Below are 25,868 nucleotides of genomic sequence, written 5' to 3'. Positions count from 1 at the left end.
CAGGAGGAATAGATTTGTTATTTTGTATGAACTGTTAACTTCCATTTTCCTTATCTACACAATTAAAAAATGTGAGTTCAAACCAAGTTTGTTTTTAAATCGCTGGTTCTGGTGTTACGTCGGTTGTATATTTACAAAAGACGGTCAGCAGAAAAGAATGATTATCCACATGGAAATCGTATTATTATTACCCCCTGGCACCATATGAGTCCTGAGTCTTCGCTGCCATGCCAGTCATCTGACCTTCCTGGTTTGGCTTACAGAAAGCCACCAGCCAGTCTCAGACATTGCCGAGTTCCAAGGGCTGAATTCATGAGAACAAAAAAAGAAGATTATGTCTACAAGCAGGAGTAAATTTAGCAGCCACTTCTATGATAGACTAAGACACTATCCTAAATAAAAACCCAGGACTTTCCTGGCTTGCCTTTGCTATTGTCTCACAGGGATGGCAGGAGTCACGCTTCCTTTCATCTACCTTTCTCTTTGGTCCAGTTTTCCCTGATGGCCCTTGAAGGGATACAGCACAGAGAAGATCATGGCCCTTGAAGGGATACAGCGCAGAGAAGATCATGGCCCTTGAGAGTTGCCTACAGGGAGGACAAAAAGTGACAGACACTTGCCTGTTCGCTGGATCGAGACAGACAGCTCTTGATGACCTCCGTTTCCAGAAGAGTCCGCTTATTGATCTCTACGTGCTCATAGTACTTAGACAGCCTGGTCTGGCCTTGTTTGTTCACCATAAGGAAAAACTTGATCATTTTCCCCCGCTGGCCAGTTTCTTTCCAAAGATAATTAAAAGTTACGGCAAGCGCTGTCTGCAGCTACAGCCTGGAGAATAAAGGAACAACAGAAAGGCAAGATTATGTTTCTCAAAGACTCACCTTAAGTTTGTTCTACAGAAGAGCCAGAGTAAAGAAATATTTGACACAAGCAGTATTCACTCCTAAGAACTCAATTCGGTTTAAACAAATAAGAATCATACACAGTAGCTGGGCGTGGTGGCCTTTAATCCCAGCACTTGGGAGGCAGAGCCAGGCGGATCTCGGTGAGTTCGAGGCTAGCCTGGTCTACAGATTGAGATCCAGGACAGGAACCAAAAAGCTACATAGAGAAACCCTGTCTCTAAAAACAAAACAAAACAAACAAACAAACAAAAGAACCATACACAACTTCCATCAGTTACCACAAACAACTCTGAGCACACACAGTCCTTCCACTCATACTCAGTCAATTTGTTCATCAAATTTGACGGGGACCAAGTAGGTGCCAGGATCATAAGGAATGAAGATGTGATCATTTTTGATTTTCTGGTTTTTCTATCAGCAAACAAAGGCGCGAGACTGAGAAGCAAAGGGACAAATTGTAACTGAGATGGGGGCACTTCCAAGGATCCAGAGGGTCCATCACAGAGAATCAGGAAGGACATCCCAGAGAGGATGACCTAGAAGAAACTCTGTGGCAGGGAAATCAAGTGGTAAAGGCTCTGGTTGCAGGGTGGGGCACAAGAGTGGCTGGAGGGACTGGGGAGGTGGCTCAGCAGTTGGGAGCACTGGCTGCTCTTCAGAGGTCAGAGGTCAGTCCTCCACCCCCACATTAGACAGCTCACAGCCATCTGTAACTCCAGCTCCAGGGGATCTGACACCCTCGTGTGGCCTCTACAGGTATCTATACTCGTGTACACATACCTGCAAGCAGATACATACATACACATAACTAAAAATAATAAAATAATTTAAAAAAGAAAGAAAGAATGACTAGGGGCTGGGAAGCTGGCTCAGTGGTTAAGAGCACTGGTTGCTCTTCCAGAGGTCCTAAGTTCAATTCCCAGCAACCACATGATGGCTCACAACCATCTATAATGGGATCTGATGCCCTCTTCTGGCATGAAGTCGATAGAGTGTTAATACACATAAAATAAATAAATCTTAAAAAATGGCTGTAGCTAGACTATAGATCTCTCTAAGAGTACAAAGACAGTTAATAAACTGTTTCCAGAAAAATGTACAAAGAGGTACATATGGTATGGAGAGATGGCTCAGAGGTTAAGAGCACTGGCTGTTCTTCCATAGGTCCTGAGTTCAATTACCAGCAGCCACATGGTGGCTCACAACCATCTGTAATGAGATCTGGTGCCCTCTTCTCGCCTGTAGGCAAACATGGAGGCAGAACACTGTATACATAATAAATAATAAATCTTTAAAAACAAAAAAACCCAAAGAGGTACATAAATTAATGTTATACAGCTTCAGTGCAGCCTAAGACTTCCCTGATACCTACCCAGTGGTCCAGGCTGAGAACCCTGAGTAGCACAAGGCCATTTGTAAGATCTCTTAAAAATAAATCAACTTAGCTGGGTGGTGGTGGCGCCTGCCTTTAATTCCAGCACTCGGGAGGCAGAGCCAGGTAGATCACTGTGAGTTCGAAGCCAGCCTGATTGAGATCTAGGACAGGAACCAAAAAGCTACACAGAGAAATCCTGTCTCTAAAAACAAAACAAACAAACAAACAAACAAACAAATGAACGAACGAACCATACACAACTTCCATCAGTTACCACAAACAACTCTGAGCACCCTGCCTCGAAAAGAAAACAAACAAACAAAACAAAACTAGCTCATGCCTGTCCTCCTAGCATTTGGGAGGCTGGGCAGACTGAATTGGAGGCCAGCCTGGGGGGGCGGCTATGAAACCCTATTTCAACCCCACCCTGGTGGGGAGGAAGCAAAAAACCAAACGAGTCAGGAATGGTGATGTAGTCATGTGTCCCTGTGTATGAAAGGATGAGGGACAAGACAAGAAGAGTTCAAAGACAGCTTGCACCACAGAGCAGAGCACAGCCCTGTCGACAAACGAACAGATTTCCAAGATATTTTTCCCTGGAACAAGGTCTCACCACGTGGCTCAGGCTAGCTTTGAATTGACATCCTTCTGCCTCAGTGCTGAGTGCTGGGATTGCAGGTGTGTACCATATGATCTGTTCTTAAGGATGTTTATCTTCCCAGTCACTTTATTACTACTTGGTACATCACACTATATTATAGCCAGAAGTATAGCTGAGGCAGGAGGATGGTGAGCTGAGGCCAGCCTGGCTACATAGTGAAACTCTATGTAAAACACAAAAACAAAACTAAGAAAATCCATTCTATTTGTATCTATAATAAATGAATGAAATGGTATACAATGTTGGGTGGTGGCTGTGCATGCCTTTAATCCCAGCACTCGGGAGGTAGAGACAGGAGGATCTCTGAGTTTGAGGCCAGCCTGGTCTACAAAGTGAGTTCCAGGACAGCCAGAGCTACACAGAGAAACTCTATCTTGGAAAACAAAACAAAACAAAAACCAACCAAACAAAAAGAAATGCTATAAAACAAACATGGCATACAGGTTAATCTCACTTATTTGTAAAAATCAATTTTGATATATACCTACCATTTGCAGACAAATATCAGCTGTCACTTTAGCAGCGGTAATTACAAAGCTCTGTTTCTCACTCTGCTGTCAAGAGACTGACAAGGAAGGAAAGCAGGCGGGAGCATCATCCTGTGGCCCCTGAGCACTACCTTAGCAACAGCTGTTTGCCCAAACACCACGACTAAAGCAACCTGAGGAGAAAACTTACAACTTCCAGGTCACACTCCATCACTGGGAGATGGAGGGCAGGAACTGAAGCAGAGACGATGGAGGAGTGTTGCTAATGGGCATGCTCCCCCATGGGCACCCTCTAGCTTGGGCTGAGCATGGTGGCACACACCTTTAATTCCAGAACTTGGGAGATAGAGGCAGGTGGATCTCTGTGAGTTTGAGGCCAGCCTGATCTACATAGTGAGTTCCAAGAAAGGCGGGGCTAGGTAGAGATTCCCAGTCTCAAACAAACAAAAACAAACAAACAAACAAACACAAACAAAGACTCTACCTCATGTCAAGCTGACATAGAACTAGCCATAATAGATGTTTGGTAAGGGTCATAAAAGATTTATAGACGATTCCACGGTGAGGAGGACAAACAACTGAGTTTGTCTCTCTGTTTGTGAGGCATCCACGTCTGTTCAGGAGTGGAATTAAGTGCCTGTAAGATGGCTCAGCATGTAAAGGTGGCTAAAGATGACCTAGTTAGATCCCTGGGACCAACAGGGTGGAAAGAGAATGGTCTCTTGCACGCTGTTCTTGACTTCCACATGTGCACTGTGCCATGATTGTGTGCTCACATGCACACCTAACTAAATAATGCAATACACTTTTTTCCAATGGTTTATTTTTATTTTTGTTTTTTTTTTTTTTTTTTGGTTTTTCGAGACAGGGTTTCTCTGTGTAGCTTTGCGCCTTTCCTGGTACTCGCTTTAGAGACCAGGCTGGCCTCGAACTCACAGAGATCCGCCTGCCTCTGCCTCCCGAGTGCTGGGATTAAAGGCGTGCGCCACCACCGCCCGGCGGTTTATTTTTATTTTTAATTTATTTACTTTTATTTTATGTGCATTGGTGTTTTGCCTGCAGGTCAGATCTTTGAGTTACAGACGGTTGTTAGCTACCATGTGGGTGCTGGGATTTGAACCCAGGTCCTTTGGGAGAGCAGTCAGTGCCCTTAACCACAGAGCCATCTTTCCAGCCCCTGCAATACATTTTTTTAAAGAGTGGAATTAAGATTCTACAACAGAGGCTGGAGAGGTGGCTTGTTATGATTGTGTCATGAGTCCCCCAGAGACCACCAGGAGTCCCAGTTCCTATGCAAAAGTAAAGAACATTTGTTGAAAGCTCGAGCTTGGGCTTCCCCGTCCATTATGACACAGCAATTGGATCAGGGAGAGTGTTGAGTTCAGTTATGGCAGGGTTTTTAAGGAGTAAAGGATGAAGGGTAAGGGAATTCCAGTTCAGATGGAAGCTGAACTCCTGATTAGGCAGGGGTGAGTTAACAAAAATCTTTCCAAAGAGGGATTGGTACTGGCATTGCTGCAAGAAAATTGGCAACCTATACTTAAGTGAGGTAAGCTATCCTTTACGTCTTAGAGTATTTAGTACTTGTTTGTCTCAATTCTGATTGGTCCCCTGCAGGTTTTATGGCTTTTCCTGGTTATTGTAATGGTGATGCCTAGTCCCAGTGTTGTTAGTCTGCAGCCTGTCATGGATGCACTAATGTTAAGTTAGGCCTTTTCATTACCCCCTCTACAAGTAAGTAGAGAGGACGCAATCATGGGTCCTGTGGGTCTGGGAGTTCTAGGGGATGATATTGAGACCGGAGGACCATGAGTTGGACTATGTTGACTCTTTCCCGAACAAAGGCCATCAGACTGTTAATCAAGCAGGGTCTTAAGTTCAGTAAGAGGATAAGGATTAGACGTGGTATGGCTAGTGCTGAGAGTAGGGTGGTTAGCTAAGGAGACCAATTAAAAAGACCCTCATATCATCTAGACTGTTCCTGGATCCCCTGTTTCTTGTGTTTAATATCTATTTTATGTTGAGGGGAGAGCTAGACCATCATATAGTACCCCTTTCCTGCATTTAGGATCATATTATGAATGCATGGGGTCAACCCAATGTTGTGGGCCCATCATCCAGATGGGGCACTGTATTCTGCATGGTCAAGGTTTTACTTTTGCTGGACTATCTCAGAATGATTGACATGTACGCAACAGGTTTCCCCCAAAGGGAATTTGCCTTTGACTTAGCACTTTCAGCCTGTTAAGGGGACAGGGATGATGTATTCTCTTCTGTAGCTGCTTCTAGCTAAAATTGTGGTGTCGGTAGTCAGAGCCCAGGAAGGTTGAAAGGCTAGTCAAAGGCTGGGCAATGGGGCATTTATCAGGAGCATCTGATTAGCTGTTCCTGGTGAAGGAACAGGGAGCAATCACATCAGCTGGACTGATTCACATCAGCTTTCAGCAAGTCCAGAGCTCAGCAGTTTGCAGTCCATAGGTGCTCCCTGGATGGTGTCTGTTAAATCTGCTGAGACAAATGTAGACTAAGGACAAAAGTTAAAAGCTTGAAAGAAAACCTTATATTTGGAACTTTTGTTTATCGGGAGTCCGTTTGACCTGTGACAGGGGAATTTAAGCCTTATGACCTTTTCAACTGTTTGCAACAACTGTCTCAGGCTCAGGCTCAGTTTTTAAAATTTATTTATTTATTTTTTTTTCCGAGACAGGGTTTCTCCATGTAGTTTTGGTGCCTGTCCTGGATCTCGCTCTGTAGACCAGGCTGTCCTTGAATTCACAGAGATCTGCTTGGTTCTGCCTCCCGAGTGCTGGGATTAAAGGCATGCCCCACCTCAGGCTCAGTCTTTTTTTTTTTAAATGGCAAGGAATTTATTAGGGGATTAAAAACTCTCTACAGCACAGGAGATTTATCATAGGATCCTGGAAAGCCAAGCCATGGTCCACACTGTTTTTCTGCCTGGTCCATCTCAGCATCCAAAAATCACAAGGGAGAGAACATCACGTATGTGCATCTAAGTTCTGAAGGGTCCTAAGAGGCCACGCTCTAGGGGATGTACTTCAAGGTCATAGGCAGGCAGAGCAGTTACTTGCTTCCTCTCTAGGGGCGGTGCTTCAAGGTCAAAGCCAGAGCAGCTACCCACTACATACACCTTTGTTACTTCCTGGAAAGCCCTGGCTAGATAGGCATCTAATGACCTTTTGGGCGGTTCAGAATGTTGTTACCACTTAGAACCAGAGAGACATTCATGTTCCATCCTTTGATCAGTTATCAATGACCTGCAGTTTTCCAAGCTGCTGCTGAGGAATGGGGGGGGGGGGGGGTGTCCTGAGGATGGCTAGAGAAACCAGATTGTTGCCTTGTTCCTGAAAGCCTCTGTTACATCATCCCCCCCCCCCCCACTCCAAACCCAGTCCCTCTAACTTCAAGCCAACTTTGCCCTGCTTCCTCTTCCACAATTTCTCTTTCAGCTGGAGTTAGGTTGAAATCCTCTTTTTGGTGGCTGGAGAAATGGCTCAGAGGTTAAGAGCACTGGCTGTTCTTCCAGAGGTCCTGAGTTCAATTCCTAGCAACCACATGGTGGCTCTCAACCATCTGGAATGAGATCTGGCACCCTCTTATGGAGTGCAGGCACACATGTAGGCAGAACACTGTGTACATAATAAATAAATACATCTTTAAAAAAAAAACAAGCTGGTTGGTGGTGGTACATATCTTTTTTTTTCTTTTTTTCTTTTTTTTTTTTTTTTTTGGTTTTTCGAGACAGGGTTTCTCTGTAGCTTTGGAGCCTATCCTGAACTAGCTCTGTAGACCAGGTTGGCCTCGAATTCACAGAGGTCCACCTGCCTCTGCCTCCCGAGTGCTGGGATTACAGGCGTGTGCCACCACTGGCCGGCCCGGCACATATCTTTAATCCCAGCACTTGGGAGTTTGAGGCCAGCCTGGCCTACAGAATAAGTTCCAGGACAGCTAGGGCTACACAGAGAAACCCTGTTTAATATCATCCTGAGTGAGGTAACCCAAACCCAGAAGGACAAACATGATATGTACTCACTCATAAGTGGATAATAGATATAGAGCAAAGGACAATCAGACTGCAACCCACAGATCCAGGGAGGCTACATAGCAGGGGGGACCCTAGGATGACTGTGGCTTATAATAAGTTTTGGTTTTACTCAATTACTGGGCAAGCTTCAATGAAACATTTCACTACTAGGATAAGAATTTATACTGTATCAAGCTGAAAATAGAAAATTAAATAAAAAAAAAATCCTCTTTTTTATGAACTGTGGGCTTTCTTTCTTTCTTTTTTTGTTTTTTTTCCAGACAGGGTTTCTCTGTGTAGCTTTGCACCTTTCCTGGAACTCACTCTGTAGCCCAGGTTGGCCTTGAACTCACAGAGATCCGCCTGCTTCTGCCTCCCGAGTGATGGGATTAAAGGCGTGTGCCATCACTGCCTGGTGAACTGTGGGCTTTCTGAATCAAGTGCCATGGCACAGGCCTGGGAAGTCTCACAGCCTGGACCTGTTTGTGGACTCCCTGACTCCTCTGCCCAGATTCTCAGGACCTGGCTCCAGGGCAGAGGCTTTCTGGCTATTGGTCTACAGTGGGATACTCCCTCCCCAAATGAACAGGCTCCGTCTCTAAGAGAGCTCGCAGAGGACCTGGTTTGGTTGCCAGCACACACCCGGCAGCTTACATCCATCTGTAACTCCAGCTCCAGGAGAAGATCTGATGCCCTCTTCTGGCCTCTACGGCATCAGGGACACACGCGGCACATTTACATACAGGCAAGCAAAACTCTCTCTCTCTCTCTCTCTCTCTCTCTCTCTCTCTCTCTCTCTCTCACACACACACACACACACACACACACACACACACACACACACACACACACTTTAATTACAAAAAAAGTGCCTCTACAATAAGCTAAGCCCTACTGAAATAGGCAGATTGCACAGGAGAATTCTACCTTTGGCAAAGGAGTGGTTCTGAGACTAAATAGAACCCCAGCCAAGTTACTGAGGCTGAGACACACCATGACAGAGAGAGAGAGTCTGCTGAGGCCCACCATCACAGAGAGTCTGCTGAGGCACACCGTCACAGAGTCTGCTGAGGCACACCGTCACAGAGAGAGTCTGCTGAGGCCCACCGTAACAGAGAGTCTGCTGAGGCACACCACCACAGAGAGAGTCTGCTGAGGCACACCACCACAGAGAGAGTCTGCTGAGGCACACCATCACAGAGAGAGTCTGCTGAAGCACACCACCACAGAGAGAGTCTGCTGAGGCACACCATCACAGAGAGAGTCTGCTGAGGCACACCATCACAGAGAGTCTGCTGAGGCACACCATCACAGAGAGAGTCGGCTGAGGCACACAGTCACAGAGAGAGTCTGCTGAGACACGCTACCACAGAGAGAGAGTCTGCTGAGGCACACAGTCACAGAGAGAGTCTGCTGAGGCACACAGTCAGAGAGAGTCTGCTGAGACACACCATCACAGAGAGAGTCTGCTGAGGCACACCATCACAGAGAGAGTCTGCTGAGGCACACAGTCACAGAGAGAGTCTGCTGAGGCACACAGTCACAGAGAGTCTGCTGAGGCACACAGTCACAGAGTCTGCTGAGGCACACAGTCACAGAGAGAGTCTGCTGAGGCACACAGTCACAGAGTCTGCTGAGACACGCCATCATAGAGAGAGTCTGCTGAGGCACACCGTCACAGAGTCTGCTTTGCTGTAGATCGGGCAAAGTAGTTACATCAAGCTCGACCGAGTAAGAACGTTTTGCTGGGATTTTGTCCAACTGAGATTAAGACCATGTGCTACCTAAAGACTTGAATTTTTGGATGACAAAGCTGCCAAGTTGGGCTTTCCCACATGCCTGCGGTGTTCCTCCAGGTTGCTGACCTGAACCCCGGGGGACAGCTGCTTCTGGCTTAAGAAAGTGAGGTGAGGTGATTGGCAAAGGCCAAGGGTCTGGCCTCCTACAAATGTTTACTCTGTGATTGGCTGCTCTCACCATTTCCTTGTTGGAGCTACAAATAACATGATGGGATGGTAGTTGCTGAAATTTTGGTTGCTGCTCCCCACAGTGCTAGGGACTGAACCCGGGGCCTGCACACGCTAAGTGAGCAGTCTGCTCCTAAGATCCCGCCTCAGCCCACACACTAAGCTGCTCCGTGTGCACCTTCTACTTCCTAATCCCTGGCAGACAGGTGCTTCCCTCACAATAACCTCACATCCTGTGCTATAAAAGGCGAGGCGCAATGTAGTAAAGCCTGGGGTTCCACTGTTCACTCACTGAACAGAACAGCATGCCATCTAGACCAGCTCACCCAGGGACATGACAGCTGGGCCATGTGGGAGGCCCGTGGTCATTCACTCCCTTTTCCGGGAGAGAAACTCCCTGCTGTGTATGGAAGTGCCACACGTTCTGTGGTGGTTAGTCATAGGTTACTTTTATTCTCCTTACAAATAATTGCCAGTAGCCAGGGTGTGGCAGGGCAGGCCTGTAATCTCAACACTTGGGAGGTGGGGGCAGGAGGATCAGGAGCTCAACATCATTCTCACTGATGTGAGTTCAAGGCCAGCCTGGGACATATGAGACCTTTGGTTAAAACAGTAACAGTAACGAGAAATTATCATCCTTTCAGTAAAGTTATTTTTATTTTTCAGTCATATAATAATGCATCTTTACTTTTATTTTTAATGTGTAATTACGGCACATGCCTGTAATCCCAGCACTTCAGAGGCTGAGGTAGGAGACTCAGGAGTTCAAGGCCAGTCTGGGCTAAATGAAACCCTACCTCAATGACAACATACAAACAAACTGGATTAACTGTGATTTTTTTTTTTTTTTGAGCTGAGGTTTGAACCCAGGGCCTTGTGCTTGCTAGGTAAGCGCTCTACCACTGAGCTAAATCCCCAACCCAAAATTCTTTTTTTTTTTTTCGAGACAGGGTTTCTCTGTGTAGCTTTGCGCCTTTCCTGGAACTCGCTTTGTAGACCAGGCTGGCCTCGAACTCATAGAGTTCCACCTGCCTCTGCCTCCCAAGTGCTGAGATTAAAGGCGGGCGCCACCACTGCCCTGTGATTTATTTTTAAAGTAGTAGAAATAGTTAATTAAGACAGGGAAAGGACTTCCTTGAATGGGAATTGGCCAGTTAGCAGGAAAAGACTCAGCTGAAGAGTCTCTTGTGGCCTTTTCATACAGGTATATGGAGGTGAGTGGCTCTTGTTTGCTACTGGCCCTCCTCCACCATGCTAGCCCTGTTCCTTCCTCCAACCAGCCTTCCCTCCCGTTTCCGGGACATGCATTCTCTACCACCCTCCATCACTCCCTCCTCCTCACTCCCTTTAGACTGCTTCCTCCCTTCTCAATCTTCTCTCTACCTCTGTGTCACACATGGGTGCACTGCGCGCATACACACACACACACACACACACACACACACACACACACACACACACACACCTAGATTCTGCACATGAGGAAAAATTGCAATATTAGTCTTTCTAAGTCTGGTTATTTCTCAGTAAAAGTATTCATTATTTTTTAAAGATTTCTTTATTTGGTCAGGAGTGGTGGTGGCGCACACCTTTAATCCCAGAACCCAGGAGGCAGATCTCAGAGTTCCGAGACCAGCCTGTGTTACAGAGTGAGTTTCAGGACAGCCAGGGCTACACAGAGAAACTGTGCCTTGAAAAAAAAAAAAAAAAGACATGGCATATGTATGTTCATACATGTACACACACAAACAAAATAAAAATTAAATAAATTATAAACATATACTTGTATTTCAATGGCTAGGCAAAAGAAAAAAAAAACAATTTTAATGGGATAGCCATGGTTAAAATTTTGCCTTTAAATGTCCTGGTTGCATTAAGTGGTAGAATGAGATGGAAAATGATCCTGCTGAGACGTTACATCAAGGGCTCACATTGCTTTCCACCTTCCAAGGCCAGCATTTTCTCTTACTGACTTGAAGAGTAAGGATGGCAGACAAGGACATTTGATTGATACTTCTCAGGATACAGGTTTTCCAAAGAACAGTCTCCAGCACCTGCATGCTCATCTACAGTCCCCGGACTACGTAAGAGCGCGTGTTCAGGGAAACAAAAGAGTGCTCGACTGTCACTGCTTTAGAATGTACAATGCCAGGATAAACAAGCCACCCAGTGGAGACTCGAGACAAGAACATGTCTGAGAAGTGAACCTGCATGCAGCAGGCACCTACCCCTGGTTAGTCATGTCTGAGAAGTGAACCTGCTTTCCTTCTTAGTATCTATCTGTCTCCATCCATCCATCCATCCCTCCCTCCATCCATCCATTCATCCATCCATCTCTCCATCATCTATCCACCCATCCATCCACCCACCCATCCATCCATCATCCATCCATCATTGTTAGTGTATGGATGAAGGTGGGTGAGCCATTGTGCATGTGGAAATGAGAAGACAACTTTCAGAACATTCAATAGCGTTGGGAATGATTGGGGAATATTTTATTATTCTTATTAATATTTTCCCTTTTTTGTTTTTGTTTTTTCAGGACAGGGTTTCTCTGTGCTGTCCTGGAACTCACACTGTAGACCAAGCTGGCCTTGAACTCACAGTCATTCACCTGCCTCTGCCTCCCGAGTGCTGGGATTAGAGGCGTGTGCCACCACCACCTGGCTTACTATTCTTATTTGCAGTGGTAGTGATCAAACCCAGGGTCTTGTGTGTGGCAGGCAACGCTCTACCTCCAGCTTACACCCTCATTCCACTGTTCTCTTTTCTAGTGCCATGGAACCATCTGGAAAAACCGAACAAGCCACTGAAGATAAAGAAGAGGCAGTAGTTTCTGGGAATGCAAGTGACTTCTGATGATGGCCAACATCCTTTCTGGCTTTTCCTGTACCTCAAACAATCCCTCTTGTAACACACAAACACAAATCCCTTGACCAAAGTATTTCTTCCTATGCTGCCTAAAAGTTATTTGAAGACTCTACCACCACCATTTAAAAAGCAAGTTCCAGGCTTTCTATCTAGATGGTTCCATGGGTAAAGGGGTCTGCAGCCAAGCCTGACAACCCGAGTTTGATCCCTAGGTCACACACCGTGGAAGGACAGAACAAACCCCACAGTTTGACCTCTGATCTTCCACCCACGTAAGCCCCCCACATGTAGAACGCATGCACATGCATACAGAATAAGTAAGTAAATGACTACATAAGTAATATTTGAAATGGGGAAATTCTGGGTTTAAGATATAGCCCGTTTGGTAAAGAGCTTGTATAACATGCCTGAAGCCCTGGTATGACCCGCGGCACCACATAAAACAGGCATGCAGGCACAAGCCTATGGTCCTAGCACTGGGGAGGTGGAGACAGGAGGATCGGCTACATAGCAAGTTCAAAGCCACTGAGGGATTCACATGACTCTGTCAAACATGGCAGGAAGCTGGCAGCAGGCAAGCAGAGGGCTAAGAGCTTACATCCTGATCTGCAGGCAGGCAGAGAAAGATACTGGGCCTGGGGTGGGCTTTGGAAACCTCAACACCACCCCCAACAAGACCACACCTCCTAATCCTTCCCAAATAGTTCCACTAAGTGAACCGCAGGCATTCAAATATATGAGCCTATGGGAGCCATTCTCATTCAAACCACCAGAGGGAGTTAGAAGGTGACTTCTCAAAGGCAGGAATTTGTGCTAATAGTTGCACAATTATGTGAGCCCAGGAAAAGCCATTCACTTTTACAGTATGTGAAATGAAGCTATTAGAAGAAGTTACAGGCAGACTGGTCAGACAATCTGGAAGATCTCTCAATGGCCAAAGCTGTAACTATTTGAGCAACACAGTATTGATTTACCTGGTGGTTAATATTGTCAACTTGATAGGCTCTAGAATCATCAGAGAAAGGGGTGTATGACAGATGATCATAATTAGGTTAACTGGGCAGTACCAGTCCCTGGGTTGGGGGCCTGGGCAGACTACAAAGGGAGAGGCAGCGTTGGCAACGGCAGTAGCATCCATTGCTCTGTGCTTCCAGATTACAGATGCAGTGTGACCAGCAGCCTTAAGCTTCTGCCACCAGGCCTTTCCTGCCACGATGGATCCTCTCATCGTGGGCCAAAAGAATTTCAGTAACAGGAAATGTAACTAAAACACACTATAACACAAAATATGAAATACACATGGACACAAATACATTACAGAATAAATAGACAGCTAACAAAACAGGAAACAAAACAGACCATGCTTGTGTAGGGCTTACAGGTACCAGGCGCTGTTTTGAACACTTGACCTACCTTCTGCCAGTCCTTCTAACTGCCCTGTGAGCTCCAGACTCCTTATCTCCCTTTTACAAATATGGAAATATGTTTGCCAAAGTTATATGACAGAGGAAGGACCCAGTTTCTATGGGTCTGGCTTCAGTCGCTGTATTTCCTCCAGGACTCATTTATCTCTGGCTTTGTCTAAGGCCGTGATTCTCAATCTTCCTAATGTTGTGACCCTCTAATAAACAGTTTCTCATGTTGCGGTGACCCCCATCATAAAATTATTTCATTGCTACTCTTCATAAATTTTGCTACTGTTATGAATTGTGATGCAAATATCTGATATACAGGATACCTGATAAGTGACCCCAAGGGGTCATGACCCACATGTTGAGAATCAATGATCTAGGCCTAAAGCATAATCATTTGGCTAGAATGATTGTACATATCTATATTCTCAGCACTCAGGAGACAGAAGCAAGAGGGTCAGGAATTCTAGGCCAGTCTCTGCTAAATGGCAAGTTAGAGGCGAGGCTGAGCTACATGAGACCCTTGTTCCTTACCATCTCTCCCTCCTTGAAAAAAGAACAAATGACTTAGCCATTTAGTGACAGCCATAATCAGATCACAGATGCACATTTTTCACACTCCATTCACTAGTATAAAACTACTGGAAATGGGAATGTAGCTCAGCTGTTGCATACTTACCCAATAAGTGCAAGATTCTATGTTCTGTCCCCGGAACCATAAAAATAATAAAAAGAAAAAGATCACTATGTAATTAGTCTGGCCTTAAACTCAACAAAGATCCACCTGCCTCAGCCTCCCCAGTGCTGGGATTAAAGGAGTGTGCCACCCACCACGCCGAGCCATTTTTTAAAATTATTTATTTACTTACTTATTTTGGTTTTTTAAGATAGGGTCTCTCCCTATTGGGCCTTAATGAAAAACTCTCCCCTTCTGATGCCAATGAGGATTGAGAGCCCAATATGGCCAGTTTTGGCAACCATTAACGTAAGCCTAGGAACTGTAGCCATGCTTTTGGATTCTCCAGAAGGTAATGTATGGTAACTGCTTTTTCAAGTATGTTTGAGAAAGTGTCACCCAGACACCTTGGAGATTAAAGATAACCCTGAAGGTCACTGACCTCCATTTGTTAACAGTAGCATGCCAGCTAAGCCTTTTCATTTTCACAATCCTCTTCAAGCTGGTGTAGTACCTACTTTTCAGGAGTGGCTCTGTGCAACATTTATTGGCCTCCTGAAATTCATTTAGTCCCCCCTTTGAAGATACCTTAAAATTTATGAGCCTGAATGTAGCCATTATAAGACCATTAGTTCTGCTCCTTGTGAGCTGCCTATTTTTTCTTTATGGTTCTTAGTTGTTCTTTTGCAGAGCTGCCAGCCTAAGTCGTGCTGGGATCAAGAAAAACGGGCCTTGGCGGTTCGTGTTCATGGAGTTGTATCCATGCCAGTGGATGTCCACACGCTCCAGAAGAGAATTTGACATTGCTGCTGCCGTTTTTGCTGTTATAGCAGTGGCGGCCACCGCTGCTACTGTTTCTGGGATTACCATTTCATAATTGCTTACTACAGCTAGCACAGTGGAGACCCTGGCAGCAAAAGTAGTTACCACAGTTAGTTAATCTTTCATTCTACTGGGCATGATAAATTTAATTCAATGGTTATATACATTTCGATTGGCTTTGAAAATTATAAATTTATAAACTCAAGTTCCATTTGCTTTTGGGATACCTACCATCTTACAAGGACTCCAGTTTGCAGTAAGGCTCGTTAAGGAAGGGAATGGCTCAGTTGCCTTTAGCCTACTGGCTATGGGTGGGATAGGACCTCTGTTGGTCTTTTCTGTGTCGAACACACAGATTGCAAGCCCAGGGCCACTTTGAGATCTTTGGCAGCAGTTAACTCTGCAGCTCACACACGATTGAGCCTGTATGATAATGAGTATTCAGAGACAGGTAATACCTGGGGGGTGCTCACCAACCTAAGACAGAACGCCTGTGTGGCCTGGGCAGGCATCTTCATGACGGGTAAGGAGAACTGCTGACGTCCCATGCAACCTAAGTCAGAAGCTCATTTTTAGTAAAAGGGGGACCTGTAGGTCCCTGGCCCCCGTTTTGGGTAACTGTTGCCTTGCTTGCTGACCTTGACCTTGATATCCTCCCTAAGCTAATTCCCTACTGGGTTCCACCCTCCTGAATGCTTAAGGGAAGTTCCTTGTCTATGTATCCTGCACAATGGGCGTTAACAGCTTAGATGCAAGATTGTAAAACATTGGTAGCGAACTTCTGCTCTCCGGGGTTCTCCCACTGTGCTGTAAGCCTGTATTTAAGACCTCTTCCCTCCTTCAACAAACAGCATTCGCATTAAAAAAAAAAAAAAACAACTCAATAAAATACTTGCAAACTGAAAAAAAAAAGATAGGGTCTCTCAGGGTTGGGGATTTAGCTCAGTGGTAGAATGCTTGCCTAGTATGCACAAGGCCCTGGGTTTGATCCTCAGCTCCACAAAAAAAAAAAAAAAAAAAAAAAAAAAAAGATAGGGTCTCTCTAGCCACATTAAAAAAAAAAGAACCTGCCGGGCGGTGGTGGCGCACGCCTTTAATCCCAGCACTCGGGAGGCAGAGGCAGGCAGATCTCTGTGAGTTCAAGGCCAGCCTGGTCTCCAAAGCGAGTTCCAGGAAAAGCGCAAAGCTACACAGAGAAACCCTGTCTCGAAAAAACCAAAAAAAAAAAAAAAGAACCTAAAAATGTCCAAGAAGAGCCCAGCAGTGGTGGCACATGCCTTTAATCCAGCACTTGGGAGGCAGAGCCAGGTGGATCTCTGTGAGTTCGAGGCCAGCCTGGTCTACAGCGTGAGTTCCAGGGCAGGCTTCAAAGCTACAGAGAAACTCTGTCTCGAAAAAAAAAAAAAAAGTCAAGAAGAAAAGTTCAAGAAGTGACTCTGTAATTATGTAATGAGACTATTTAGGACACCAAGGCTAAAGCTGCTATTGCAGAGAGAGGAGGAAGCCCTGAGTGATTTAAGTCCTGAGTGAATGTGTGCTGTGACAGCGCTCAGACCCACAGAGGGATGGGAAAGCAACCCTCCCCCAGGCAGGGAGGTAAGTCTCATCGGGAAATGGCTGAGGGTCTAGTTCAATGGCAGAATGCTTGTCTACCTTGCTCAGAAACATGAATTCAATTTTCAGTATTGCAAGAACAAAATATTCTTATTGCTTCCCTCAACTAAGAGAAACAGAGTTCAATAAGAATTGTTTTAAATGTCTCTAAGGAATTTTGCAATCCCAGCTACTGGGGAGGCGGAAGCAAGAGAATCACCAATTCAAGCCCTGTCCTGGCCACACAGAGTCTAAAGCCAACCTGGGCACCTTAGCCAGACACTGTGTCAAGATAAAAGGTAGGGCCAGCACGTGGTCCCGGTGGGGAAGATCTCGGAGCTTGATGACCTGTGTTTGACCCCGATACCCATATGACAGAAGAAGTGACTCATGTAAGCTGTTCTCTGACCTCCACATGTGTGCCCTGGTGTATGTGCGTGTGTGTGTGTGTGTGTGTGTGTGTGTGTGTGTGTGCATGTGTGTACTCCACCAACACACAAATAAATGAATGTAAAAGAAAAGGGCTGTGAGGAGGAACGGTGCTAGCCTAGCATGTACACAGCTCTGGGGTCAATTTCTAGTACTGGAAAAGAAAAAAGAAGTTCTATCTTTTTCTGTGAGATAACTGTGGCATACTTAAGGTTGGCTATTAATAGAAAGACACAATTCAAGTTTATTAAAATATGCTATCATAAACAATATACTTTTGTGAAATTTTTAGCAATTTAAAAATATTTTTAAGGGGCTGAAGGTATGGCTCAGTGGTGTGCATTGTATATGTGAGGTTCTGGATTTGATCATCAATACCAGAAAAGAGAAAAGAAGAAAGAAAGAACAGGAAAAGACCAAACCAAACAGGACTAGTCAGTCTTCAAAGAAGAACAGTGTCCTGCACAGACTGCTCAGTGCGGGTCTCCTTCGCCTGGCACCGTCCTGTGGAACACCCCCTAATGCTCCACTGGGAGACAAGCCACATTCTTAAGCTTGTCAAATTAGCACCTTGGAAAGCCTGGCCAATTTCCCATTGGTCATATTTTCCAATCACTCTGCTCTCATGTTTAGAGACCCGGCTGCACATTCTTAGCCAATGTACAGGAGGGGACTCCAGGCAAAATCTCTCTCTCTCTCTCTCTCTCTCTCTCTCTCTCTCTCTCTCTCTCTCTCTCTCTCTCTCCTCTTCAATTTTGACATCTCTGAAAGTTAGCTATTACACAATATTAGCACAGCCTACTTTTTTCTGACTCACATTACCCAGGAGACAACTGAAGAAGGAATCTGGACTAAAATCTTATATAGTATCCGGGGTTTCTTAAAGGTTTGGTGCCCATTTTCCACAATCTGTAAAGATCCTTTTCTTTTTACACACAACATTTTATTTATGGGATTCAAGTACCCTGCATATATATTGTAGTTTTCATAGCCTCAAGCATCTGTAACGATAAGTCAATATCTGACCTCATTTGGCAGGCGAGGCCTCGGCACGGGCTAGAGCTGCCTCCTCCTTTTCTGTTGTGTCTGCACCATGTGTGGTCTGCTCCTTTGGTTTGAACTTGAACTCAAACTTGTCAGGTGCCCCCCCTCCCCCTGCACCACAGGGTTTCTCTGTGTAGCCCTGGCTGTCCTAGAACTCACTTTGTAGACCAGGCTAGCCTAAAAAAACTCAAAGATCTGCCTACCTCTACCTCTCCAGTGCTGGGATTAAAGGCGTGTGCCATCATACCCGGCTCACGTCAGTTCTTATCAAACCTTTGGTAGGCTATGATATGTGTTTGCCCTCTTTATAAACGTAAACACCTTGCTATTTCCCAGAGTAACTGAATCCCCTGAAACGACCTAACTATAATTTCAAACATGCTAAGGATTCAGGAACCAGAGACTAATACTGAGTCCAGTCATAGACAGCAGGCAAATAGCAAAGGGAGACTTTATTTCTTTGTTTCCAAATGCACACACACTCACTGATACGAAAGGGTGGGGACCACTTCCTATTATACAATGGAGCTTGCTAAAGTCCCCAAGGACTGTGTTGTGGCTTGTCCTCCCAGTCATGAAAATAAGAATGCTAGTCATGTCCTTTATGATGAGGAAAAACAATGACTAAAATAGTATCTATGAACCTGTTGGAATTCTTCAGTGGAAAGATGACAGGTGCTCATACATAAAGTGCTTAGACAATCACAGGACTACTTAGTTCTAAAAGGCAGAGGAAAAACTCTTCGTATGTCTCATATGGAATGACTGATAAGAAGGTATTTGAGTATTATCTATTCCCAACTTGTTTAAAAGCCTGGAATTCCCTGATATACTTTGGCTTGCATAATACATATAAATTAAATCTGACAAGTCCAGCTTGGCAAAACCAGAATATATGAGTTCAAATGTTAGCTGTAGGAAAGAGAATAAAAAGTACCCTGTTGTGGAATATTACTTTAACTATGTAAAGATGTGTTACATTTGTTTATGCTGCATTTGTTTAATTATGTAAAGATGTGTTGCTGTTTTACCTTGCCTGCCTAAGGCACCTGACTGGTCTAATAAAAAACTGAAAAGCCAATAGCTAGGCAGTAGAGGGACAGACAGGGCTGGCGGGCAGAAAATAAGTAGGAGGAGGAATCTAGGCTTGAGAAGTAGGAAGAGAGATGGAGGGAGAAAGAGAAGGAGACACCTGGGGCCAGCCAGACACAGAGTAGGACATACAAAACATAGATGAAGACAAATAGGTTAATTTAAGTTATAAAAGCTAGTGGGACAAGCATAAGCTAAGGCTGAGTGTTCCTAACTAATAGTAAGTCTTCGTGTCATGATTTGGGGGCTGGTGGTCTGAGAAAGCCTGCTACAGGACCCTAAAAAACTAAGCTGATTAAACGTACAGGCATTCTTTTTGTTTTGTTTTTAAACAAGGCCTCACCGTGTACTTTAGGCTAACCTGGAACTCATCATGTAGCTAAGGGTTCAGACTCACAGCGATTCTTCTGCCTCAGCCTCCCCAGTGCAGAAAGCCCAAGAGCTGCCACACCCGGCTTAACTAGGCTTTGTTGAAGATTGTCATAAGCTGAACAAGCTAGTGTCCATTTGCAATCTCGGCACTCGGGGGCCGGAACAGGAGAATCACAAGGCTCAAGGCCAGCCTGAGCTACAGAGTGAAACCTGATTTCACCCTCAGCCTACTCATGCTCATTCTGAAACCAGGAGAATCTGGGCAGGGAGCAGGGATGAACAGAGTTGGTGAAAGGACAGAACAAATAGAGGAAATGACTCAGCCGTAGGTCAGAGAGGGAATTCCAGTTAGGTAAGTTGAATTGTGGGAATGTAACCTGGGAGAACTCATTATCTAAAAGTCTAGAGACTCATTTCAGTGTTCTCAGGAGTAGTGAGTGGGCAAGAAGCCCAGTGGTAACAGTGTAAAACAGCATCCCAACATTTGTATTTTTAATACTTGGGCAGTTCAAGTCATTTACCCAGACTGGTTGTGAAGTAAGACTGTACTCTCAGTACTTGAAAAACCGAGTCAGAAGGATTTTGAGTTCTAGACTAGGGCTATACAGCAAGACACTGCAGACAGACAGACAGAGGGAGGCGGTAGTTGAGGAGATGGGTCAGTGGTAGAGCACTGGTGGGACAGGCATGTGGCACTGAGTTTGGATCCCCAGTGCCCACATAAAGCCGGAAGGAGTAGCAAATGTCTGTAATCCCAGTGTTCCCACCGCAAGTTGGAAGACAGAGGCAGGAGACTATCTGGAAGCTGCACGGCCAGCTAGTCTGTTGAGCAAAGCAGCATAGGAGAGGCGGCTCAGTGGTATGCATACTTGCTCCTGCAGAGGACTAGGGTTTGATTCTCAGCATCCGTGTAGACAGCTCACAACCACATCGAAGTCTAGCTCCGGGGGGACCCAACAGCACCTGTGCTCACATGCACACACCTCTCCCCATAATGCATATAATTCAAATTAAGATAACATATCTCAAACAAGGTAGAAAGCAAAAACAAACACCACAGGTTGTCCTTGGATATTCCATACAAGCACCAAGACTTGTATACTTCTCATACACATCACCTCTCTGTTATCCTCAAATAAAAAAGCACTGGTTGTGGTAGTGCACACATGATATTATCCCACCACTTGAAACACAGGAGAACCAGGAGTTCAGTTATCCTCAGCAACGTATCTCAAGTTCAAGGCCAGCCTGTGGGCTATACGAGACCCAGTTTCAAAAACCCAAAACAAAAAAAAATTAAAGACTGAAGTGACGTGAAACTCACTCAACAAACACTACTCATCAAACACTACTGAGGACCAATCCCTGTCCCAGCAGTGTGTATAGGTAGAGGGGGAAAAGGTAGGGCCCTGGGCTCTGCCATTGAGCAGCCTACAACTCTGCACTAAGTCACTCCAAAGCCACAAACTGTGTTATTGACATTTAGAAAACTGTGGTTAATGTGTGCATAATCTACTGGAATTGGTAAGCTTGGAAACAAAGTTTGAAAAGATCTTTTGGAACATACTTATGCAAAGAGAGGAAGTCAGGATGGTTGTTATTAAGTAATTTGCTTACAACAGGACTGGAAACTCTGTTAAGGGCAAGAGGGGGGGATGTACAACCTGAAGTGTGGGTCCATGTATCCCAGGCGGGCCTTGAACTCACTATGATGATCTTAAATTCCTGATCCTTCTGCCTCCACCTTCCAAATGCTGGGATGACAGACGAGTGCCACCATGAAGCTTACTTTGGGCTCTGTTCTAAATTTGGAGATGACTCAAATATTTAGGCAGAGGTGACAATGAATCTGCCTTAGAAGAAGACTGCTCGCTCGCGCGCTCTCTCTCTCTCTCTCTCTCTCTCTCTCCCAATAAAGCTCTAAAAAGGTAAAAAAAAAAGAAGACTGGTCAGGCAGCAAGGAGAGTGATGTGGAGGAGACAGGAAAGAAGTTTCTGAGAAAGGACTGGATGTCTGGGTTAAATGAAGGTACTAGAGTATAGTACCTTTATAGCTTTAGGTTTGGATAGAGTCATCCAGTAAGACAGTTTCCTCTCTCTCTCTCTCTTCCTCTCTCTATCTATTTATCTATCTCTATCGCTCTCTGTCTCTCTATCTATCTCTATCGCTCTGTCTCTCTCTTTCTCTCTCTCTCTCCTCCCCCTCTCTCTCTGGACTGAGGACCGAACCCAGGGCCTTGTGCTTGCTATTGCTAGGCAAGTGCTCTACCACTGAGCTAATTCCCCAAACCCCACAGTTTTCTCTTTTTGAACGGGGCTGGGTGTGCAGTCTTACCTTGTGCTCAAGTGTTATGTATCTTGCTCTTTTGATATAATCCTCATGAAAGTGGGCTCCAGGCCCTTGAAAGAGCTTTGCACTGTGTATGTGAAAGGGTCCTGAGGATGTGTGTAAGGTATTTCTGAGCTTTTCTTGTGTGTCCTTCCTCAAGGAACTGGACTGAATGAACTAGCTGTATGTTGGTTGTTAGTGAAGAAACAGTACTCTAACCACATGAAGAAACAGTATTGTTATCTAAGACCTCATTTCATACATAAATATGGCAGTAAGAATAAGTGTAACAGATCCAATCAGTTCTTCACTAATTATAACGATCCAGCAGACATGAGAAAATAAAGTGTATTACTTTGTCTCTGAAATTACATCCTGAGTGGCTCCATAGTGAAAAATTTTACAGGCTTTCATGGAGAAAATAAAAGTTTAAAATGCAACCAATTTTATATGCAATTTCCTGTATAGCTGTGAATACTATACCTCTTTTCATTATGCTGTTAAATATTCCTTTTGTCTTATTGTGCAACTAAACCGTTATTAGCCCCCCCCTCCCCGCACTTTTCGAGACAGGGTTTCTCTGTGTAGTCCTGTAGTCCAGGCTGTTTGGAACTCGATCTGTAGACCAGGCTGGCCTCAAACTCAGAGATCAGGCTGTCTGCTGGGATTAAAGACATGGGCTGTCACGCCCAGGAGCCAGATTATTAGCTCTATTAACTTTAAAAACTTGTAAATTCATGAGGATAATTTCTGTGAAACCAAGCACAGAAAAATGCACACACTACAGCGGTTAAAAAAACCTGGCCTTTTATGTGTGTATTATTTCACTCTAAAACCATTTAACGATGAAGATATTGTTGCTGTTGACTGAGTTCATTTTAAGTTGTATTCACAATATTTTTATTCTGTTTCAATCAATATTTCTGCCACTAATGGCAATCGGAGTTCATTCACTTCTAAACATCAGAGTCCAACTTCGGGTGTCTTTGAAAGTTATCTTTTCCTGTCCACCCACCAGTCTCAGGAATCAAGATATCACTCCACTACCTCTTGTTCCAGTAAAGAATGAAACAATCCCTTTAAACTCCCCCAAACACAACCTATCTCAGAATAATAAAGACCGAAGACAAGTCACAACAGGTAGCCGGGAGCACATTAGTGGGACCAAAGAAGCAGGTCGCGGCTTTGGCCCAGGAACCAGTGAGAAGAAAGTCGGAAGAATCTGGGCCATTTGCCAAAGGTGAACGTCCCCCCGATCCTGGAGACGGACTGGCGCTACGAACTCTAAAGTGAGTGAGTGACAGGCAGAGGAGGAAGCTGGACCCTTCGGAATTGAGCAAAACACGCCAAGAATTCTAGAGAAACGTCAGGAATTCCAGGGCAGTTACGAAGCCAGGCTCGAACCCAGCGCCAAAGGCGAGGCCCGGGGCTGAGCTCAGCCCACACCGCTCCTGAGCATGTCTGCGTGAAGTCAGCCACCAGGAAGCCCGGGGCCCACGCGCTCCTCAAAGTCACAGCTCCATCCCGGGATTCCCACCCGTGAAAAGTAGGAAAGCAGGGGGCGGGCGCCTGGGTGGGGGGCGGGACCCGGGCTTTTCCCCGCCCCCCCCCCCCCCCGGAGCGGCGCATCCTCAGTGCGCCTGCGTAGGGTGAGGCCGGACTCTATTTGGTTATCCGGCGTGCGGCCGCCGAGGCGTTCGCTACCCGGCGTGCTGTGCGCGCGAGCGGCGGCCCTACGTCTGTCCTCCCCCCCCCCCCGGTCCCTCCCTCCCTCCCTGCCTGTCTCCCTCCCTCCCTCCCGCCGCGGCCCCCCTTTCCCCAAAGTGAGTGAGTGAGACGGGCAGATGGAGGAGGGACTGTAATGGCGGCGGCCGGCAGCTCCCTGCTCTGATCCGCGGCAAGCACACGGCAGCGACCCCCCCCCTCCCCGGCCCTCTCCCGGCCGGCCCCCCCGCCCTGCCGTCGGCGCGGGGCCACCGGCCCGGCCCGCCCCGCCGCTGTCGGGTGTCTCGCTCTGCGCCCCGGCCGGGGCCCCACACACAATGGACGAGCTGGCCGGCGGCGGCGGCGGCGGCGGCGGCCAGGGGATGGCGGCCCCTCCCCGGCCGCAGCAGGGACCCGGGGGGAACCTGAGCCTTCCGCCGGGCGCGAACGGAGCGCCGGGCGCTGGGGGTCCGGCGGCTGCCGAAGCGGCGGGGCCCCCGGCAGGCCCCGAGCTGTCCCGGCCGCAACAGTACACTATCCCGGGGATCCTGCACTACATCCAGCACGAGTGGGCTCGGTTCGAGATGGAGCGGGCGCACTGGGAGGTGGAGCGGGCCGAACTGCAGGTACCTCTCGCCGGGGGGTCGAGTGCGGGGCTGGGGGCCGGGGCGCGGGCCCGGGGGTGGGGCGGGCGCCGGCCCGCGCCCTGAGGGGCGGAGGGGACCTACCTGGGCAGGCTCCGGCTGGCCGGGCGGCGACTGCGTGCCCGGCGCCCCCTCCCCCGCTCCCGCAGCGGCCGGCTCCCTCCTCACAGGCGGCGGCGGCGCGCTGCGGGCATCCTCGGGGCAGCCATTTTGGCTTTTAGCATGGCGTCTGCGGGGCTCCTCCGGTGGCGCTTGCTGGGCCTCCGGGCTTGGGCCCAGCGCCTCCGCGCGAGAGGCTGGCGTGGGTCCGCTGGGCACCGCGTCGGCGCTTGTTTGTCCTTTGGAGGTTGAGAACCCCCGGAGAGGGCCGGGGAGGAGCGGCTGGCCTCCTGACCCCGGCACCCCCTTCCGAGGTGGCGTCCTGCCCCCTCCCCCGCGCCGCGGGACGCAGTTGCCCCTTGACAGCCACGCCGCCTCGGGCTACTAGCCTCGCACAATGGCTTGCGACCCGCCGGCGAAGTTTGCCTTCCCACCCTCAACTTTTCAAGGCCCGGGCTGCCGCTGGACTGGACTCGGCTTGGATTTCCTTTAGCGCTTAATGATTCATCAACACTTTCAACTGCAGTTTTCTCTTTTTGAGTCGGCTTGTCTAGACTTTTCCTTCTACATCCTTGTTTTTCTCCTACAAAGCAGAAACCGGTCTATCTGTACTGTATGTAGTATGAAATGTCTGCGGAAAGAATTGGTCTTAATTTGAAGTAAAACGTACTTTTTGTTTGGTACCAAGCGCAAACAAAGCTAAGCGTCCACGTAAGGTGAACCTCTGATAGCCTGGAGTTACCCTAACTTTTGGAAGATGGTAGTGTAGTGTCGGGTTCAAGCCTTGAAGTTTCACAATTGCCGCATCGCTTGATAGGATTATTTGAGTTGTAGGGTAGTTGCATTTAGTTTTAAGTTCCTTTCTGGGGTATAACTTAAACTTAGAAGAAGAAATGTATGCATCTAAACGTTGCACCTGTTTTTAGGAATTTCGGATGTAAGGAATATTGTTCATTATTATACACAAACCTACAACACACCTTTGGTGAATTTAGGAAGAAGTAATGTTGAAATGGGAGATTGATTATGTAGAAAAAGGTGTTCTCAAATAAACATGAATCTTCAGTTTGGTTTTGAACCAGTAAACTTTATCACATTGATTATAAAGAATTTCCCAGCACTCAGGAGGGAAAGCAGGTGGGTCTCCGTGAGTTCAGGCCACTGTGGTTTTACATAGAGAGTTACAGGACAACCAGAGCTGCATACAGTCTATCTCAAACAAACAAAAAAGTAAAAGACACATTAAAAATAGTATTGTTTCGCTGACAAAAGCATTGCAAAACAAGTGATTGGACCAGTAAATACTTGTTGTAAGTTTTTGTTTTGTTTGAGACAGGGTTTCTC

General features: G+C 46.5%; 2 protein-coding genes across 8 annotated transcripts in view; one reads left to right on the top strand and one right to left on the bottom strand.

Moving 5' to 3' along the window:
• Ap4s1 (adaptor related protein complex 4 subunit sigma 1) overlaps positions 1-24,817 on the bottom strand; it is a 45,349-nt gene extending 20,532 nt beyond the window's left edge. The window contains exons 1-3 of one of the 3 annotated variants that reach the window (XM_052738491.1): positions 24,510-24,805; positions 14,401-14,424; positions 621-828 (exon numbers count right to left, since the gene is read on the bottom strand). In XM_052738491.1, coding sequence (XP_052594451.1) covers positions 621-758 — 138 coding nt within the window. In that variant the 5' untranslated portion in view covers positions 759-828; positions 14,401-14,424; positions 24,510-24,805. Of the gene's footprint in view, positions 1-620; positions 829-14,400; positions 14,425-24,509 lie in introns of all 3 variants that reach the window. The other 2 variants (XM_052738492.1, XM_052738490.1) reach the window with 2 other exon arrangements.
• The window catches only part of Strn3 (striatin 3), an 89,030-nt gene continuing 87,195 nt past the window's right edge, over positions 24,034-25,868 (top strand). For 2 of the 5 annotated variants that reach the window (XM_052738471.1, XM_052738468.1), the window contains exon 1: positions 24,036-24,407. In XM_052738471.1, the coding sequence (XP_052594431.1) occupies positions 24,120-24,407 (288 nt within the window). In that variant the 5' untranslated portion in view covers positions 24,036-24,119. Of the gene's footprint in view, positions 24,408-24,899; positions 25,138-25,216; positions 25,241-25,868 lie in introns of those variants that run through there. The other 3 variants (XM_052738469.1, XM_052738470.1, XM_052738474.1) reach the window with 3 other exon arrangements.

Source organism: Peromyscus californicus, unplaced genomic scaffold (genome assembly GCF_007827085.1).
Source record: "Peromyscus californicus insignis strain IS unplaced genomic scaffold, ASM782708v3 Scaffold_15__1_contigs__length_86483966, whole genome shotgun sequence".
NCBI lineage: Eukaryota > Metazoa > Chordata > Mammalia > Rodentia > Cricetidae > Peromyscus > Peromyscus californicus.
Note: the sequence above shows the minus strand (reverse complement) of the source record. Positions and strands in the feature narration are given on the sequence as shown.